General features: G+C 42.7%; 1 protein-coding gene across 1 annotated transcript; it reads left to right on the top strand.

Moving 5' to 3' along the window:
* The first annotated feature begins 512 nt into the window (after window positions 1-512).
* Window positions 513-18,086, top strand: ZNF786 (zinc finger protein 786). Its single transcript, XM_082846149.1, has 4 exons — window positions 513-601; window positions 9,641-9,767; window positions 13,937-14,089; window positions 15,500-18,086. Exons 1-4 carry the CDS (start codon window positions 584-586, stop codon window positions 17,320-17,322), a joined length of 2,121 nt encoding a protein of 706 aa, XP_082702275.1. The 5' UTR covers window positions 513-583; the 3' UTR covers window positions 17,323-18,086.
* Window positions 18,087-19,080: the final 994 nt, after the last annotated feature.

The following is a 19,080-nucleotide window of genomic DNA, read 5'->3' as shown; positions in this document are numbered from 1 at the left end:
CCCAGCAGAATGGACTCCCAGTTGCCGACGAGGGGACCTGCTCGTTAATGCTTAATGCCCCTTGATTTCTCACCTCCCTGACTTGGTTCCTGAGATCACCTCACAGATGACCCCTTGAACCTAATCCTTGACTGGGGTTGGCTTTGGGGAGGAATCAAACCCCTGTACTCCCTCTCATTGTTTCTATCTCAGCTAATAGTGAGTATACTATCCATCCATTTGCAGTTGACGCTGCATTTCCCCCTCTTTCCGTCTGCATCTCCGTCTCCCTCCTCTGGGTCCCCCAAGAGAGTGCGAGGATCGGTCACCCCCGGACGGCTGCGGCTTGCGACTGACACCGGTCTGCACGGCGCGGGCTGCCACTGCAGACAGCGCTCGCTCCTCCAGGCCGTAGGGGGCCGCTGTGGGGCAGAGCGGCCGCGAGTCCCAGCGTGCACCGCGCCTGCGCTGGGCCTGCAGGTCGGCGAGGAGCGGCGGGGTGGGAGGCCGCAGTCGCCGCTGCCGCAGGGAAGGTGCCGCGGGCAGCCGGGACTCCTGGCTTGGCTGTAACCCGGTCCGGGGCCAGGTGGGACCGCGAGGGCCCATGGCCGAGCCGGCTCCGGTAAGAGGGGCTCCCCGCGCGGACGCCCGGCTCGGGGATCTGGGCGGGTCCTCGGGTTCCGGCTCGGCGGGCCGGCATCCTGGGGTCCTCCCGGGGCGGAGGCGGACGGGTGGGGCGGGGTCTGAGGGTCGCGCTTAGCGCCTGCTGTGGGGTCTGGACCCTGGACTAAGCCAGTGAACGCCGCCCCTTGGGCTCGTCCGTGTCCAAAGCCCTAAACAAAGCCGATCGTGGAACTGGCGGAGTCTGGGCCGGGGGCGCCTGTGCGTGAGACGGGCGGATGAGAGATAGGATCGAAGTTGGTCTGGGGCCGGCAATGCGTGTTAACTAGTTCAGCCAGTTTTACATTATAGTTACTGAATTTAGAACAAGTGTTTGAAAAGATTTAAGATTCTGAATGGTTGAAATGATGGTTGGCAGGGACTTAAATGGCAGAATTTAACGCTATCGTGTTGAAGTTTGTGTTGAGTGTAAGAAGGAAGGAGGACACGTTGGAAGGAAGAAGATATAAAAACCTAAGTAGGGTACACATTATTTGATTATTTAGTGTTTTGTTGAAATTGAGGTTTTATGTTTTTCTCTATAAGCTTACATATTGAGCATTTTTTCAGATTACTAAATGAATTCATGAGATCATTACTTTTAAGATACCGTTAACAATCTCAACAAAAACCATAATTCCTAGGACTAAATATATAAAAGATATGTAACACCTTTTTTTTTTTTTTTTTTTTTTGCGGTACGCGGGCCTCTCACTGTTGTGGCCTCTCCCGTTGCGGAGCACAGGCTCCAGACGCGCAGGCTCAGCGGCCATAGCTCACGGGCCCAGTCGCTCCGCGGCATGTGGGATCTTCCCGGACCGGGGCACGAAGCCGTGTCCCCTGCATCGTCAGGCGGACTCTCAACCACTGCGCCACCAGGGAAGCCCCTGTAACACCTTTATAGCAAAAATTATTAATAACAGGCATACCTTGGGGATATTTTGGGTTTGGTTTCAGACTGCTGCAATAAAGCAAGTATCACAGTAAAGGAAGTCACGATTTTTTTGGTTTCTCAGTGCATATAAAAGTTATGTTTATACTGTACTGTAGTGTGTTAAGTGTGCAGTAGCATTAAGTCTTAAAAAACAATGTACAAACCTTAATTAAAAATACTCTGGCTAAAATTGCTAATCATTGTCTGAGCCTGGAGCAAGTTGTAATCTTTCTGCTTGGTGGAGGGTCTTGGCTCCTTGTTGATGGTTGCTGACTGATCAGCGTGGTGGTTACTGAAGGTTGGCATGTGGCAATTTCTTAAAATAAGACAACAGTGCAGTTTGCTGCATCAGTTGACTCTTCAGGAGTCATTTCTCTGTAGCATGCAATGCTGTTTAATAGCATTTTACCCACAGTAGCACTTCTTTCAAATTTGGAGTCAGTCCTCTTGAGCCCTGCCACTGCTTTATCAACCAAGTTTATGTAATATTCTAAATCCTTTGTTGTCATTTCAACAATCTAAATGGCATCAGCAGGAGTAGATTCCATCTGGATAAACCACTGTCTTTGCTCATCCATAAGAAGCGACTCCTCATCTGTTAAAGTTTTATCATGGGGTTACAGCACTTCAGTCACACCCTCAAGGCTCCACTTCGAATTCTAGTTCTCTTGCTGTTTCCACCACATCTGCAGTTACTTCCTCCACTGAAGTCTTGAACCCCTCAAAGTCATCCATGAAGGTTGGAATCAACTTCCAAACTCCTGTTAACATTGATATTTCAGCTTCTTCCCATGAATCATGAATGTGCTTCGTGGCATCTAGAAGGATAAATCCTTTCCAAAAGATTTGCAATTTACTTTGCCCAGATCCATCAGAGGAATCACTATGTATAGCAACTATAGTCTTATGAAAGGTATTTCTTAAATAATAAGACTTAAAAGTCGAAATTACTCCTTGATCCATAGGCTGCAAAATGGATATTGTGTTAGCAGGCATGAAAATAACATTAATCTTATATATCTCCTTCAGAGCTCTTGGGTGACCAAGTGCATTGTCAATGAGCAGTAATATTTTGAAAGGAATCTTTTTTCCTGAGCAGTAGGTCTCAATAGTGGGCTTAAAATATTTGGTAAATCATGTTGTAAACAGCTGTGCTGTCACCCAGGCTTTGATGTTCCATTTCTAGAGCACAGGCAGAGTTGATTTAGCATAATTGTTAAGGGCCCTATGATTTTTGGAATGGTAAATGAACAGGGGTTTCAACTTATAGTCACCAGCTGCATTTAGCTCCCAACAGAGACTCAGCTTGTCCTTTGAAACTTTGAAGCCAGGCATTGATTTTCCTCTCTAGCTATGAAAGTCCTAGAAGATATCTTTCTCCAATATTAGGCTGTTTTGTCTATATTGAAAATCTGTTGTTCAGTATAGCCACCTTCATTAATTATCTTAGCTAGGTCTGGAGAACTTGCTGCAGCTTCTACACCATCACTTGCTGATGCACCTTGCACATTTATGTTTAGGAGACGGCTTCTTTCCTTTGGCCTCATAAACTGTGCTCTGCTGGCTTCACACTTTTCTTCTGCAGCTTCCTCACACGTCTCAGGCTTCATAGCATTGAAAAGAGTTAGGACCTTGCTCTGCATTAGGCTTTGGCTTAAGGCGATGTTGTGGCTGGTTTAATCTTCTCTCTAGACCACTAAAACTTGCTTTGTATCAGCAGTAAGGCTGTTTTGCTTTCTTACCATTTGTGTGTTCACCGAGTAGCACTTTAATTTCCTTCAAGAACTTTTCCTTTGCATTCACAACTTGGCTAACTGACACAAGACGCCTCGCTTTTCAGCCTGTCTCAGCTTTCCATGTGCCTTCCTCACTAAGCTTAATCATTTCTAGCTTTTGATTTAAAGTGAGAGATGTGTGACTCTTCCTTTCACTTGAACACTTAATAATGTAGGGTTATTAAGCGGCCTAATTTCAGTATTGTTCTATCTCAGGGAATAAAGAGGCCCGAGGAGAGGGAGAGAGATGGGCCAGTCCGTGGGGCAGTCAGAACACACACATTTTTTTTAATAACTTTTTTTTGGATAAATGTATTTATTTTTGGCTGTGTTGGGTCTTTGTTGCTGCGCACGGGCTTTCTCTAGTTGCAGCGAGTGGGCTTTCTCTAGTTGCAGTGAGCAGGGGCTACTCTTGGTTGCAGTGTGCGGGCTTCTCATTAGGTGGCTTCTCTTGTTGCGGAGCACGGGCTCTAGGTGCGTGGGCTTCAATAGTTGCAGCACGCGGGCTCAGTAGTTGTGGCTCACAGGCTCTAGAGCACAGGCTCAGTAGTTGTGGCATACGGGCTTAGTTGCTCCACAGCATGTGGGATCTTCCCGGACCAGGGCTTGAACCCATGTCCCCTGCATTGGCAGGTGGACTCTTAACCACTGCGCCACCAGGGAAGTCCCAGAATACATACATGGATTGATTAAGTTTGCCATCTTATATGGGCACGGCTCATGGCACCCAAACACAATTAAAATGGTAACATCAGGGCTTCCCTGGTAGTGCAGTGGTTAAGAATCCGCATGGCAATGCAGGGGACATGGATTTGAACCCTGGTCTGGGAAGATACCACATGCCGTGGAGCAGCTAAGCCTGTGCGCCACAACTACTGATCCTGCGCTCTAGAGCCCGCGAGCCACAAGCACTGAGCCCACGTGCCGCAGCTACTGAAGCCCGCACACCTAGAGCCCGTGCTCCGCAACAAGAGAAGCCACGGCAATGAGAAGCCTGTGCACCGCAACGAAGAGTAGCCCCCGCTCGCCACAACTAGAGAAAGCCCGTGCACAGCAATGAAGACCCAACACAGTCAAAAAAAAAAAAAAGGTAACATGAAAGATCACTGATCACAAATCACCATAACAAATACAATAATAATGAAAAAGTTTGAAATATTGTGAGAATTACTAAAGAGTGACACACAGACATGAAGTGAGCAAATGCTGTTGGAAAAATGGCACCAATAGGCTCGTTCGACACAGGGTTGCCACAGACCTTCCGTTTGTAACAAATGCAGTACCTGCATTTTTTACAAAGCACAAAGCACAGTAAGATGAGATATGCCTGTAAACAGGAGGTAAATCATGCCCATAAATGGGAAGACTAAATATAATAAAGATGATACTTTCCTTCCAAGTTAATATATAAATTTACTGCAACTTCATCAAAATGGCAGTAAGATTTTTGTAAATTATATAAGCGGATTCTAAATTTCGTTTGGAAAAATAAAGGTCAAAATATGATGCCAAAAAGAAGAATAATAGGGGGACTTGCCCTAGCAGATAATAAAATTTACAGTAAATCCATAGAATTAATACAGTACTGTTTTGTGCAGGGGTAGACACATGGAGCAGAAGAAACCCAAAGAGGACCCCAGAGCAGAGTACTGAGTTGAATAGTGTCTCCCCCAATACATGTACTTCCCCGAACCTCAGATTGTGACCTAAATAGGAGTAGGGTTGCTGCAGATGAAATTCGTTATGATGAGATCATACTGGAGTAGGACAGATTCTTAATCCATCATGAGTGGTGTCTTTATAAGAAGAGGAGCAGAGTCACAGAGACCCAGACACACAAAGGGAGAAGGCCCTGTGACAGTGGAGGCAGAGATGCAACTATGCAGCTGCAAGCTGAGAAATGCCAAGTATCAACAACCACCACCAGAAGCAAAGGGAAAGGCATGGAACAGATTCTCCCCTAAAGGCTTCAGAGAGAGCATAGCTCTGCTGACACTTTGATTTCAGATTTCTAACTACCAGAACTATGAGAGAATAAATATTTAATGTTTTAAGCCGCCAAGTTTGTGGTACTTTGTGACAGCAGCCCTAGGAATCTAATTCGGAGAACTTCAGAAGTGGTGTTGGGACAACTGACTTTTCCATTTGGAAAAAAACATTAAGGTGGATCATTGCTGTATACCATAAAAAATTACGTTCCAGATAAATTAAAAATCTAAACATGAAAAGTAAAACTTCAGTCTTTTGGAAGGAAATGTAGGATATCTTCATAATCTTAGTGTAGAAGAAAATTTCTTAAACCACAAAGGGCAAAATGAACTAAGAAAAGATTGATATATTGCATTACAATTGAAAATTTATATACAATATAAATATAAGACAGCTTAAGTAAAAATAAAAGCTAAGAGATACACTAGGAGAAAGTATTTGTAAACTAATGTAGTCAACAGTTAATACACAAATTATATAAAGAAATCTTAGAAATGAAAGGACAAATAACCCAGTAAAAATACAGGCAAAGGATATGAACAGGCAGTTCATAGAACTAAAAGCAAATGGTCAATGGATAAAAGCATGAATTAAAAATTGTGACATTCAGACAATGGAACACTATACAAAATTAAAATAAATCAGTTCTATGTATATCAAGATGGACAGATCTCAAAATGTTGCATGAAAAATGCAAGTTGCAGTATAATAAAGCATTTGTGTATAAAAGACAAAGCAATACTATATATTATTTATAGATACATATGTATATTAAAAAAATTAAAAACATGAGCTGAAAACTTACCACATGCATCAACATGGTTGTGTCTCAGAAGGGAGGTGAATAGGACTGAGTGTAAGAATAAGATTGAAGTGGGGACCGAGCTTTGAGTTTTATCTGTCAAATTCAATTTCTTGAGAAGGAAATCTGAAGAGAAAATGTTAAATTTGTTAAATCAGTGGTAAATACTCAGATGCTTGCTATAATGTACTCTGTAATTTTTTGGATCTTTCACATTTCTGAAGATTAAAGAAATAAACAGTGAAGGCTTTTTGAGCATTTTTGGAAAACATTTTAAAAGTAATGAATTCTGCCATCATACATCATATGCATTTCTAAAAATCACAGTGCAATGCAAAATCATGCAGTAAAAACCACAGAGCTTATGGGAGAAATGGGGTTAGGTACACAACACTCAAAAAGTTTGTCAGTGACAAGTTAAAAGATAGAAACAATAAAAACAGCACAGTTTTATGCATGTTAAATGATTAAGAAATAATTACCTTAAAAACAATCTGAAATTTGCCTGTGGAAGTGGGTGTAAGAAGGGATGGAGCTTTTGAGTTATTGTGAAGTAGTGGAAGGGACATTATCTGAAATTAGATGGAAAGTTGTAACACCAGGTGTGAATAGGTAGGGCTCACCACAGGGTAATCTGAGGCAGCTGGTGCTTGAAGGGTATGCATGTGTGTGCTTTGTATATTCCTATTCAGTTCAGTTCTCATAGTAGCAACCAGAACTCTAAAATCCCTAGGAATGAATCTGTCAAGAATTATATAAGATCTATATGAAGAAAACAATAAATTTTACTAAAGAAAATAAAAAAAATCTAGATAAATATATGTTTCTGGATGGGAAGATCCCATAATTTAGAGACCCACTTCTCTCAAAATTAATTCATATACTTAGTATATTCCTATCAGAATCCCAATAGAATCTATATAAATTTGACAAAGTATTTCTCCTGTTTATTTAGAAGAGAAAATAGACAAGGAAGGTCAAGACAGTTTCCTTTAAAAAAATGATCAAGGTGGTGGTAGATGGCCGTATCCTCTTAAATAGCAAATCATTTGATAAAACTATAAGAATTAAACAGTCCAGTATTGGAGCAAGAATAGACAAAACCACCAGTGGAACAAAAATATAACCAAGTATAAATGGAAAACTAGTTTATGAAAAAGCGATCCCAACACAATGGTAAAAGAATCGTCAGTAAGTTTTGTGACAATTTAGTATCTCTTTGGAAAAAGAATTATGTGCCTTATTGTTATAATATACCAGAATATCTTTTATAAGTTTAGAATAGGGAAAGTCTTCCAAATCAAGGTACTAAACCCTGAAGCCACAAAAGAGGTTCTAGTAAGTACAACAGTATGAGATAAAAGCAGTGCACATACTTTGAAAAGAGATGGGGAAATTATCTGAGAACTATGATTGTTTCCACCAAAACCTTAATACTATTAGAATTGATAAACAAATATGGTACATTAATTGGATATAAAATAAGTTTACAAAAATCAGTTTTTTAAAAATACTAGTAGGGCTTTCCTGGTGGCGCAGTGGTTGGGAGTCCGCCTGCCATTGCAGGGGACGCGGGTTCGTGCCCCGGTCCGGGAAGATCCCACATGCCGCGGAGCGGCTGGGCCCGTGAGCCATGGCCGCTGAGCCTGCGCGTCCGGAGCCTGTGCTCTGCAACGGGAGAGGCCACAACAGTGAGAGGCCCGCGTACCGCAAAAAAAAAAATAAACAAATAAATAAAAATAAAAATACTAGTAGTAATGATTTGAAGTGGCAGAGGTGGTCCCATTTATAATTGTTGGGAAAACTACACAATACCAGAAATAAAGTTCATAAAAAAGATTCAGAACATTTATGAAGAAAATCATTAAGTTTATTAAAGGATAGGAAGCAAGATCAAATGAGTGGTAGAACATGTTCCTAGATGAGCTCAATCTTTCCTAAATACACATATAAATTTAATTAAAATTGCATCCCAATGTACTTTTTTTTTAAACTGGACAAAATTATTTTAGAATTTGTAAGGAAGAATAAATGTTCCAGAAAGTAACAGCAGTAGCTTGACAAAGAATCAGTGTGGGGGGGCACTTATAACATTGCATAGGTACTGTAATCAGATATGTATAGTTAGTATAACAATATATAGATTCACATACATGTGAAAATCTAATATATGCAAAGGTGAAGGTCAGGATTTCAATCTAAGGAGAAAGAGTGGTGCATTTATTAGTGTTCTGTGATTGGCTGTCCATATGTACATAAATAAAGATACCAATATCATCTGTAGAATTAAGCTGCAAATCTAATTGTGAAAAAAATTCAGTAGAATATTTGTATAATTTTTTGATTGTGACAAATACAAAAAATGAAAGTAAAAGCTGGAAACAATATGGAAAAGACTCAGGTTTTAACTAAATAAAAGGGTCAAAATGTTCTCTTTGGCAGAAGAGAAAGTCAAAATACAAATGATAAACTAGAAGAAAATCTTTGTTAACTAGTCAAAGGATTATTAACCCTAATGTAAGAAAGTTAATTCAAATTATAGGAGCCCACTAAAACGTCGAGCAAAGGATGTGAACAGGCATGCACAAAGATAAGTGGAACCCCCCCTCCCTGCCAAATATGAAAATGTTGCTAAGCCTCACAAATGAATGCAAATTAAAATAATGAAGTACAGGGGACTTCCCTGGTGGTCCAGTGATTAAGACTCCGCGTTCCCAATGCAGGGGGCACAGGTTCAATCCCTGGTGGGGGAACTAAGATCCCGCATGGCTCACAGAGAAGCCTAAAAATAAATAAATAAAACAATGAAATAGAATATTTTACCTATCATGTTGGCCAATAAACAAACAAACAAATAAGGTTTCAGAACATCCTGTGCTGGCAAAGGTGTAAAGAAATGTCTCTTATTAGCAAGGGTAAAAGTGCTGGATTCTTTTTGGAAGGCAATCTAGTGGTATCTCGTAAACTGAAGATGTTTCTATCCTTTGATTTAGTAGGCCTCCTTTTTATTTAGCCTTCTCCTGCAGAAGTAAAACCACTAATATATAAGGAAGCATATCAGAGCATTGTTGGTAATTTATAAAGGAAATGGAAACAATATATGTGTCATCAGTGGAGTATGTGTACCCATGGAATATAACGCAATTAACAAAAAACCGATTTTGCCTATGTAAATTGACCTGGAAAGATGACAAGTTAAGTGAAAGAAGTTACACAGTGATTTGTTCCCATTTTTGTTTAAAAAAAGAAGAAGAAGAAAAAGAAAGGTCCATGCTATACATAGGCATGTGTAGTTGGAACAGGCATAGAGAAACAAGTGGAAGGGGGTGGTCATGGTCACCAACAGAACCACATGATGGGAGTCAGGGAAGGAGCAGTTCCCAAGGAAGAAGCTGCCTAACGGACAAAAACACTGTCCACTGCGAGACTCTTAAATTGATGAAAAGGAACTGGAGTTTTGAAGCCATTATGACTGCATGTGTATTATGCCTATAATTTCAGTTACCTCTGACTTTTGAGGATGTGGCCGTTTATTTCTCCGAGCAAGAATGGCGGGATCTAGAGCCATGGCAGAAGGAGCTTTACAAGCAAGTAATGAGAACCAATTATGAGATTCTTGTTTCTCTAGGTAAGAAGTGTTTAACTGTGGCTGAGGCATGGAACTGGGTCCTGTTAGGGGTTTCAGTCACTCTATACTCCTGTTTGTCAGGTAGCCAGATTTCTCAGAAATTAACTCAGAAAGGCATTTTTATGCAGAGTCTTTTGTTAATATCTGTAAGCATTGCTAATCCTTACTCAAGGGTAGATGTTGCTACATGAGAATATTTGTGACAGCATGTAACGTAAGGTGGTCAGAGATGACTAAATATATGTCAGGGCTTTTAATCACTATATACTTACAGGTTGCCATGATTTTTCAACATGGATACATACCTTGCCTATATCCATAAAGTACCCTGTATATCTTTAACCTAGGATGTTCCTACCTGTCAACTTTTACAGTGGTGTCCATATACCTCAAAAAAGCTAATGTTATTTTTCCCTGCAATGAGATTTTGGAAGGCTATACATAGGTGTTTACCCGCAGTTGTTTCTGCATGGTTACGGTAATGGTGTTCTTTTTAGTCTTTTTGCTTACTTAGTCTTTGTATTTTACTATTAAATATGTTTTTTAAAAAGTCAATCTGTTTGGAGAAGCATCAAATGAATGATAAGTCTCTTGCCTCACCCCTCACTCAGTTAATTCCCCAAAGGCAACCATGTTAATCATTTCTGTTTTAGTTTTTACTGCAGTTTACTACAGTCTATTGTGCTTACACCTGTATTTCTTGGTTATTGAGTTTAACTCCTTACTGTGAAAAATGAGGGTTTCACTTACTTATACTATCCCTCTTCTATCTCCTTTTTCCCCCTTCTTCCGAAATTTTGATAGTTTTTTAAAAATTTTTTTAACTTTAAAAAAAAATTTTATTATCTATGTTACAAATATTTCTTTCCAATTTGTTCCATACACACACACACACACATACACACACACACACACATATATTTGTTGTTTTATCTTTTGGCCACACTGCGTGACTTGTGAGATCCCAGTTCCCCAACCAGGGATCAAACCCATGCCTCCTGCATTGGCAGTGTGGAGTCTTAACCACTGGACTGCCAGGTAAGCCCCTGATAGTTTTTTAATGCCTCTGTTGGCCACCTTTATAATTTAAATAATAAACTTCTAGATCATGTTTCATGAACTTTACATTATATCTCTTTATCTTTCAGTCTACGAAGGTAATTAGTTCTCCTATATTCCCTCCACTTCTCTTGCCAGCGTCTGACATAATTAAGATTTCCAGTTTCTATACAGTGTTTCTGAAACATTAATACAAGATATTACATTATTTTCATTGTTAGTGAAGAACCAATTAAAGTAATTGAATCAATAGAGGAAAGAAAAATAATCTTGTGACATGAACCCTGTGCCACCCAAAAAGAATGTTCCAAGCATCAAGATCAAATGGATGTGGACTTCTATGGTGGCGCAGTGGTTAAGATTCCGCCTGCCAGTGCAGGGGCCATGGGTTTGATCCCTGGTCTGGGAAGATCCCATATGTCGTGGAGCAACTAAGCCCGTGCTTCACAACTACTGAGCCTGCACTCTAGAGCCCACGAGCCACAACTACTGAGCCCACGTGCCACAACTACTGAAGCCCATGCTCCTAGAGCCCGTGCTCCACAACAAGAGAAGCCACTGCAATGAGAAGCCCACACACCACAGTGAAGAGTAGCCCCTGCTCGACACAACTAGAGAAAGCCCACGCGCAGCAATGAAGAAACAACAAAAGATCAAATGGATGTGAAGTGGTGTATCAATGTGGGTTTGGTTTGCATTTCCTTAATGGTTAATCATGTTGAGCATCTTTTCATTTGTGTATCTTCTTTGAAGAAATGTCTATTCAAATACTTTGCCCATTTTTATAGTGGGCTATTTGTCTTTTTATTGTTGGGTTATAAGTGTTCTCTATTTGTTCTGAATACTGAACCCTTATCAGATATATGATTTGCAGATATTTTCTCTGTTTCTTGGGTTACCTGTTCCCTTTTTTGTTGTTGTTGTTGTTGTGGTACACGGGCCTCTCACTGCTGTGGCCTCTCCCGTTGCGGAGCACAGGCTCCGAACGCACAGGCTCAGCGGCCACGGCTCACGGGCCCAGCCGCTCCGCGGCATGTGGGATCCTCCTGGACCAGGGCACGAACCCATGTCCCCTGCATCTGCAGGCGGACTCTCAACCACTGCGCCACCAGCGAAGCCCCCTGTTCCCTTTTTGATGGAGTCCTTTGAAGGACAAAAGTTTTAAGTTTTGATGAATTCCCATTTATTTTTTCTTTTGTTGCTTGAGCTTTTGGTGTCATATCTAAGAAGCCATTGCCTAATTCAGTGTCACAAAGATCCACTCCTATGTTTTCTTCTAAGAGTTTTATAGCTTTAGTGCATATATTTAGGTCTTTGATCCTTTATTTTCCTTCTTTGATCCATTTTGAGTTAATTTTTTCACACTGTGTGATATAGGGATCCAGCCTCTTTTGCATATGGATATCCAGTTGTCCCTACACCATTTGTTGAAACGACTATTCTTTCCCCCATTGAATTATCTTGGCACCCTTTTGGAAAACCAATTAACAGTAAATGTCAGCGTTTATTTCTGGATCCTCAAGTCTGTTTCATGGATCTATATATGTCTAGTCTTATGCCAGTACCACACTGTTTTAATTACCATTGCTTTAGGATCAGTTTGTCAATTTCTGCCAAAAAAAAAAAAAAGGCAGATGGGGCTTGGAGAATATGGTCATCTTAACAGTACTAAGTCTTCCAATTCATGAACATGGGATATCATTTCATTTATTTAGTACTTTTTTTTTTTAGGACTTTTAAAATTACTTTGAACAACATTTTATGATTTGTATTCTGTAAGTCTTATGTTTCTTTTATTAAATTTTTTCCTAAGTATTTTACTCTTTTTGATGTTCTTGTAAATGGACTTGCTTTCTTAATTTTTTTTGAAAAATTGTTTTATTTTAAAAGATGCTGAGAGTTCAACCCAGATGAAGACTGAGAATACGTGTATGGATTTATTTTTTTAATTAATTTTTATTGGAGTATAGTTGCTTTGCAATGTTGTGTTAGTTTCTTCTGTACAGCAAAGTGAATCAGTTATACGTATACATATATCCCCTCTTTTTTAGATTTCCTTCCCATTTAGGTCACCACAGAGCACTGAGTAGAGTTCCCTGTGTTATACAGTAGGTTCTCATTAGTTATCTATTTTATATATAGTAGTGTATATATGTCAATCCAAATCTCCCAGTTCATCTCACCTCCCCTTCCCCCCTTGGTATCCACATGTTTGTTCTCTACATCTGTGTCTCTATTTCTGCTTTGCAAGTAAGTTCATCTGTACCTTTTTTCTAGATTCCACATATAAGCGATATTATATGATATTTGTTTTAGGTGTATGGATTTAAATAAAATACAGTGATTCCTTTTTTCATGAGAGCAGCCTTGGAATTCTTTTGGGGTTGAAGTCAGATTTCAGAGGGCTAATGTATATGTCACTCTGACATTTTATCCCTAAAATCCCTCAGCATTGCCCAGCTTATCCTCTTTCTCTGATTTGGACCATCTACTAATCTCCCTTTAGCAATCCATGAAGCATACTTTTGGTTCTTTTAAATATATATATTACTGAAAGAAAGTTTTACTTGAAAGTACACAGCGTAAACAGTTTTTACAGGGAAATGGGTATCTTGTAATATTTTAATTCGTTCATTTCATTCATTGCAACCCCCTTCTATTCTAGCAGAACTCAACTGTATTTTAGGTTGCGATTAGCACTGTCACTGGAAGTACTTCTCAGAATATTTTAGCTGAAGCTCCAGTTCTTATTTTCATATACCCCCTATTCCCAAGATATCTCCGGTTGTCTCAGGGGTTGTCCCACAATTCTCAAAGCACAATACTGGTGAGTTTTAAGAAACCTGTGACAAAATGCAGCATTGCTAGATATATTGGGACCAAGACAAAATCAAACACAGAGTCATCTAACAGGTCCAGGTAGATTAGGAACCCACTGTTATAATGTGTGGGCAGTTCTGCTTTTCTTTGTGTAAACCTATAATCTATTTTTAAAAATCTCTTCTCATACATTTTCCCAGGAGTAAATTTGAGAATTTGAAAACAGCTCATTGTGCTTTAAATTTAGTGCTCAAGGAAACCGAACTACCCTGTTTGACTTTTCTGTACAGATGATGGACTTCCCAAACCAGAACTAATATCCTGGCTTGAACAGGGGAGAGAACTCTTCAGGATCTGGGGAGAATCACAGAAATCAGGAAACATAATTTGCACCTCTGCTGATTTGCATTTGGATCCAGTTATTGAGGGACAGCTGTTTGTGGGTGAGTATTAAGGAATCAGGGCCCTGTCCTTAAGACATCCCATTCAGGTTTCTTAGCTCCAATTCTCTGACCTTGACTTCCTGTTTGACTGGACTGAGGCTTAACACCTGGTATATTCTAGAGAAAGGCAGTAAAGCATAGTTGTTAGGATTGTGGGTTCTGGATCCTGAGTCTGGATCTTGCCTTTTCCAGGTGACCTTGGGCAAGTTATTCAACCTCATAGTATTTCAGTTTCCTGACCTATAAAGTGAAGATAATAAAAGTACCTACATTATAGGATTAAATGGGTTAATGTATGTAAACTGTCACAATGATACCTGGCAGCACAGTAAGAGTTCAGCAAATATGAGGTATTCTTAGTAGTGGGGGGAGGAATAGAGACTCCTCTTTTGTTTCTTGTCATGATGGGAGAGTCTGAGATTTTTGGATTCTTAAGGGTCAGTATTAAAGTATGGAAAGAGAAAGTCAAATGGGAGCATCATTCCAAGAAATGTTGTCAGTAGTTTATTTAATTTTTAGCTGCTGCTTTCAGGAGAGTAAAAGAGTTTTTCTTCACAAATTATTTCACTTTTTACTGTCTGTTAGCAATTCTTCCAAGAAGCCTTTTTACAAGGTTGGTAGGAATAGAGACGAGGAGGGAGGAACATCTGGTCTTAGGACAGCTCCTGGAGTATATGGAATCATAGTGTTAGCCAGGGCCTGTCAGTAACACTGCCGTCATTATTTTATCTTTTTTTAAGTCTTTATTGAATTTGTTACAATACTGCTTCTGTTTTATGTTTTGGTTTTTTGGCGAGGAGGCATGTGAGATCTTAGCTCCCTGACCAGGGATTGAACCTGCACCCCCTGCACTGGAAGGTGAAGTCTTAACCACTGGACTGCCAGGGAAGTCCCTGTCATTATTTTTTGACTCCAGGAATGTCTGCGCATCCAAATGGGACAAGTCTGGTGGCCCTGAGGTCATAATAATGGTGAACATTTACAGGGAACATGCAGTGTGCCAGGCCCACGCTAAGCCCTTTACCCACGTTAACTCATACAGTTCTCACAACAATCTTATGTATTGTTTCCATTTCTACAGGAGAAGGAACTGAAGCCAGAGATGAGTTTGACAAAGCTTGCACAGTGGACAAATGGGATTCGAACCCAGTCTGATTCCAAAGCTTAGGCCCTACATTTGTGACTTACATGTTCTCTTTTCAATATTATTCTAAGATAGGTCTGTTCAGTTTAGTTTCAGCAGACTCGCACCAAACTCCTGGTCATGAAACTGACCCCACTGAAAGGAGCTGCCGGTTTAGTTCAGTGGAAGCCGGGCTTCCAGGCCACCTCAGGTCACTGCTACGGCCACATAAGCCTTGGTCATGTCACAGGATGGGATGCTGACTGAAGTTTTCTTTTCAATTTCAGGAAGCCAGCAAGCTGTGAAACCAGGAGAAGCCCACTGCCATTTCCAAGTAGATCCTCTTCAGAGCCAGCGTTCCTCTGAACCCTTGTTAGGAAAAAGTGAAGATGTTTCCTTCAGGCCTGACCAAGTCGTCGCCCTCCTGAATCCACAAAGACATGATACTCGGGCTCTAGTTCCAGTAGTCCACAGCTCCAGGGAACCCACCCAAAGAGACACAGTCGTAAGTCCCAGGACCCTCGGTCCCCCAGGCTTCCAGGAAACCTCTGGGGAGGGCCTCCAGCACCCCTGCCCTGTCTGTGGGGAAGGCTTTTGGAAAAACCTCTCAGAGCAGCACCAGGGGAGCCACTCGAAGGACCTGCCACACAGGGCCTGGAATCAATTCCGCAAACAAACCGAGGCACAACAGCCGCTGAGCATCCCTCGGGGACAGAGGCACTTCCGCTGTCCAGAATGTGGGCGGGGCTTCCGCCGGAAGTCGTGTTTGCTTAGACCCCTGTCAATCCACCCTGATGAGAGCCAGCTGCTGGGCAGCGAGTGTGAAGTGTACGCCCACCACCTGCGCGCGGGGCCGAGGCCTTCCCAGTGCCCTGGCTGCGACGAGCGAGGCCCCCGGGGCCCTCCCGGCGCGGAGAGGCCAGGCTCCCGGAGAGAGGGTGCCGGGGCCGCCTCCGAGCAGGCTGAGCTCCCGCGCTCGGGAGAAAAGCCGGGCCTGAGCCCGGCTGGCGAGGAGCGCCCGGAGGCTCTCGAGCCAGGCCCCGGCGCGGAGAGGCCGGCCTCCTGCGGCCCGTGCGGCCGGCGCTCCTCCCCGCAGTGCGGGCTTCCAGACCACACCCACGTGCACAGCGCAGAGCGGCCCTTCCGGTGCGCCGAGTGCGGCCGGGCCTCCCGCCAGCACGGGTGGCTGCGGCTCCACCGGCGGCTGCAGTCAGACGAGCAGCCTTTCGCGTGCCCGGAGTGCGGCCTGGGCTTCCGGCTGAGGAGGCACGGCGGCGAGAGGCCGCTCTCCTGCGGCGAGTGCGGCCGCGACTTCGCCCACCCGTGCAAGCTGCGCGAGCACCTGCGGGTTCACAGCGGAGAGCGGCCCTTCGGCTGCCCTGAGTGCGGCAAGAGCTTCCGCCTGAAGGGCATCCTGAAGGCGCACGAGCGCACGCACAGCCGCGAGCGGCCCTTCCAGTGCGCGGAGTGCGGCAAGGGCTTCACGCGGCCGTCCAAGCTGGCCGAGCACTTCCGCGTGCACAGCGGCGAGCGGCCCTTCGGCTGCCCCGACTGCCCCCGCCGTTTCCGTCTCAAGGGGCAGCTGCGGAGCCACCAGCGCCTGCACACGGGCGAGAGGCCCTTCCCGTGCCCCGACTGCGGCAAGAGCTACCGCGTGAAGGCCGACATGAAGGCGCACCGGCTGCTGCACGGCGGCCGGATGCCCTTCTCCTGCGAGTGTGGCAAAGGCTTCGCCAAGCAGTCCAAGCTCGTGGAGCACATCAGGACGCACACAGGCGAGAAGCCCTTTCAGTGTCCCCAGTGCGACAAGAGCTTCCGCTTGAAGGCGCAGCTGCTCAGCCACCAGGGCCTGCACACCGGTGAGAGGCCTTTCCGCTGCCCCGAGTGCAATAAAAACTTCCGGGAAAGGGGCCACATGCTTCGGCACCAGCGCATCCACAGTCCCGACAGGCCGTTCGCCTGTGCAGACTGCGGCAAGGGCTTCATTTATAAGTCGAAACTCGCCGAACACATCAGAGTGCACACGAAGTCCTGTCGTGCCCCCAGTGAGCCTGACGTTAAGCAGAGGCTCAGCCAACTGTTTGCGATGATTGAGGCCGACTGGAGTTGAGGCCGAGGAGGGCGCCCAAAGCGGTCAGCAGAGTCGGTATTGCCAGGGAGTCCACAGCCAGCGCAGCCAAACCCAAAATCTGGTAAGACAGATGGAAGGAACAGGGGCCCTTTTTTGAGCAAGAATGTAATACAGGTTAGGCATGTGAGAAACCACAAAGATTCTCATTTAAAACATCACCAGCTGTGTTTTCTATCCATTGATAGAAAACAGTGGATAGAAACAGTAGATAGGTTTGTTCTTCCCACCATCTTAATGGGTCATTTTCCCCAATGTGCTAATAAGCTAACTCTGAAATCCCATCTTGAATTTAGACAGCAGGAGAAATCCCTCCAGTACTGTTCTCAAAGCTAAAAGGATGGGGTGACTGTTAAATGTCAACTCTTCTTTTTTTCATAGTATGATGATAAGCAGGGGGTTTAACCCAGCGACTTTTATTGTAGGCCTGATATGATAGGATTTGGTTTTGACTTATTTGAAGCTAATAGCAACAAAATGAGTTCTCCGACTCATGGTTTGTCTATGTGAATGCTGAAGTTTCACAGCAGGTTTCATAGTGATTATGCATTGTTACCCTTAAGGAAAAGCTGATAATTCAAGCAAAATTTGATTAATGTGGGTTGAAGAAAATAAAACCAAAGGTGCTAAGTTGTATGGGACTAGAGTTTTGTTTTTTTAAATTGAAGTATAGTTGATTTACAATGCATTAGTTTCAGGTGTACAGCAAAGTGATTCAGTTATACATACATATATACCTATTTTATTTTCAGATTCTTTTCCCATACAGGTTATTATAAAATACTGAGTATAGTTCCTTGTGCTATACAGTAGGTCCTTGTTGATTATCTATTTTATATATAGTATCCCAAACTTCTGATTTATCCCACCCCACGGAGAGGGGGTAGCTAGAGTTTAGATAAGAGATTGGGACAGGAGGTAGATTTGGGAGTTCCAGAACACAGGTGCTGTTTGCAGCTGAGAGAGTGAGTGAGATTCCCAAGAGTGACTTTCTAGGCAGATGACTAAAGTCTGAGTTAAGACAAAATAACAAAGCTAAACAGCTTTATTAGGGAGCCTGACAGGCAACAACAGTTTCATGTAGAGAGTTTTCAAGGAAACGTTCAAAGTAAACATAATACAGATAGAAGTCGAGGAAAATACCCCATTTGTTACACTAGGTGAAGGCTGTGTGAGCACACAATGTTTATACCCCAGGGACAGAGTTGTACTCCATCCAGAGAATTCCTGACTTTCAGAGGGTTTATGTTTCATTTAAAAGAATGGCTGACCTGAAATTCTAGGGATGATAGAAAATGAGATGTCAGTAAACTGTAATAGACATTACTATAAAGCAATAGTTCAAGATGATTTTCTCTGGAACACTAGCTCCAAGTAAATAAGTTAAACAGTTCCCCCCTACACACACACAGAGTCTATGACTCTCAAGAGGAAGACATAATGTATAGCATATTCTGAATATATTTGACCTTGGGATTCCTTTCTGTCTTTTTTTTTCCCAAAAAAAACCCCCCACTATGATCTTGTGGACATCAGTAGAGTTCTACAGGACTCATTCTGGAAAATATTACTGAAGAATAGTCCTGGCTCCAACCAGGTAGTCCTTAGTCTAAGACAGAATATCAGGGGATGAACGCCCTCAGTTTTAGGTGACAAAACAGAACTTTAAGTCAGAATAAATCTTTAATTGGTTTTAGAGCACCCTTTCTCTCATGTGATAGGACACTAACAGAGGTGACT

This window comes from Leucopleurus acutus (genome assembly GCF_964270905.1).
Source record: "Leucopleurus acutus genome assembly, chromosome: 9".
Taxonomy (NCBI): Eukaryota; Metazoa; Chordata; class Mammalia; order Artiodactyla; family Delphinidae; genus Leucopleurus; species Leucopleurus acutus.
This window is presented reverse-complemented; position numbering and strand designations above follow the sequence as displayed.

Coding starts and splice junctions, on each gene's coding strand:
- ZNF786 (XM_082846149.1), top strand. Junction 9,768..13,936: donor TGAGATTCTTGTTTCTCTAG/GTAAGAAGTGTT, acceptor TTTTCTGTACAG/ATGATGGACTTCCCAAACCA. Junction 14,090..15,499: donor TGAGGGACAGCTGTTTGTGG/GTGAGTATTAAG, acceptor TTTCAATTTCAG/GAAGCCAGCAAGCTGTGAAA.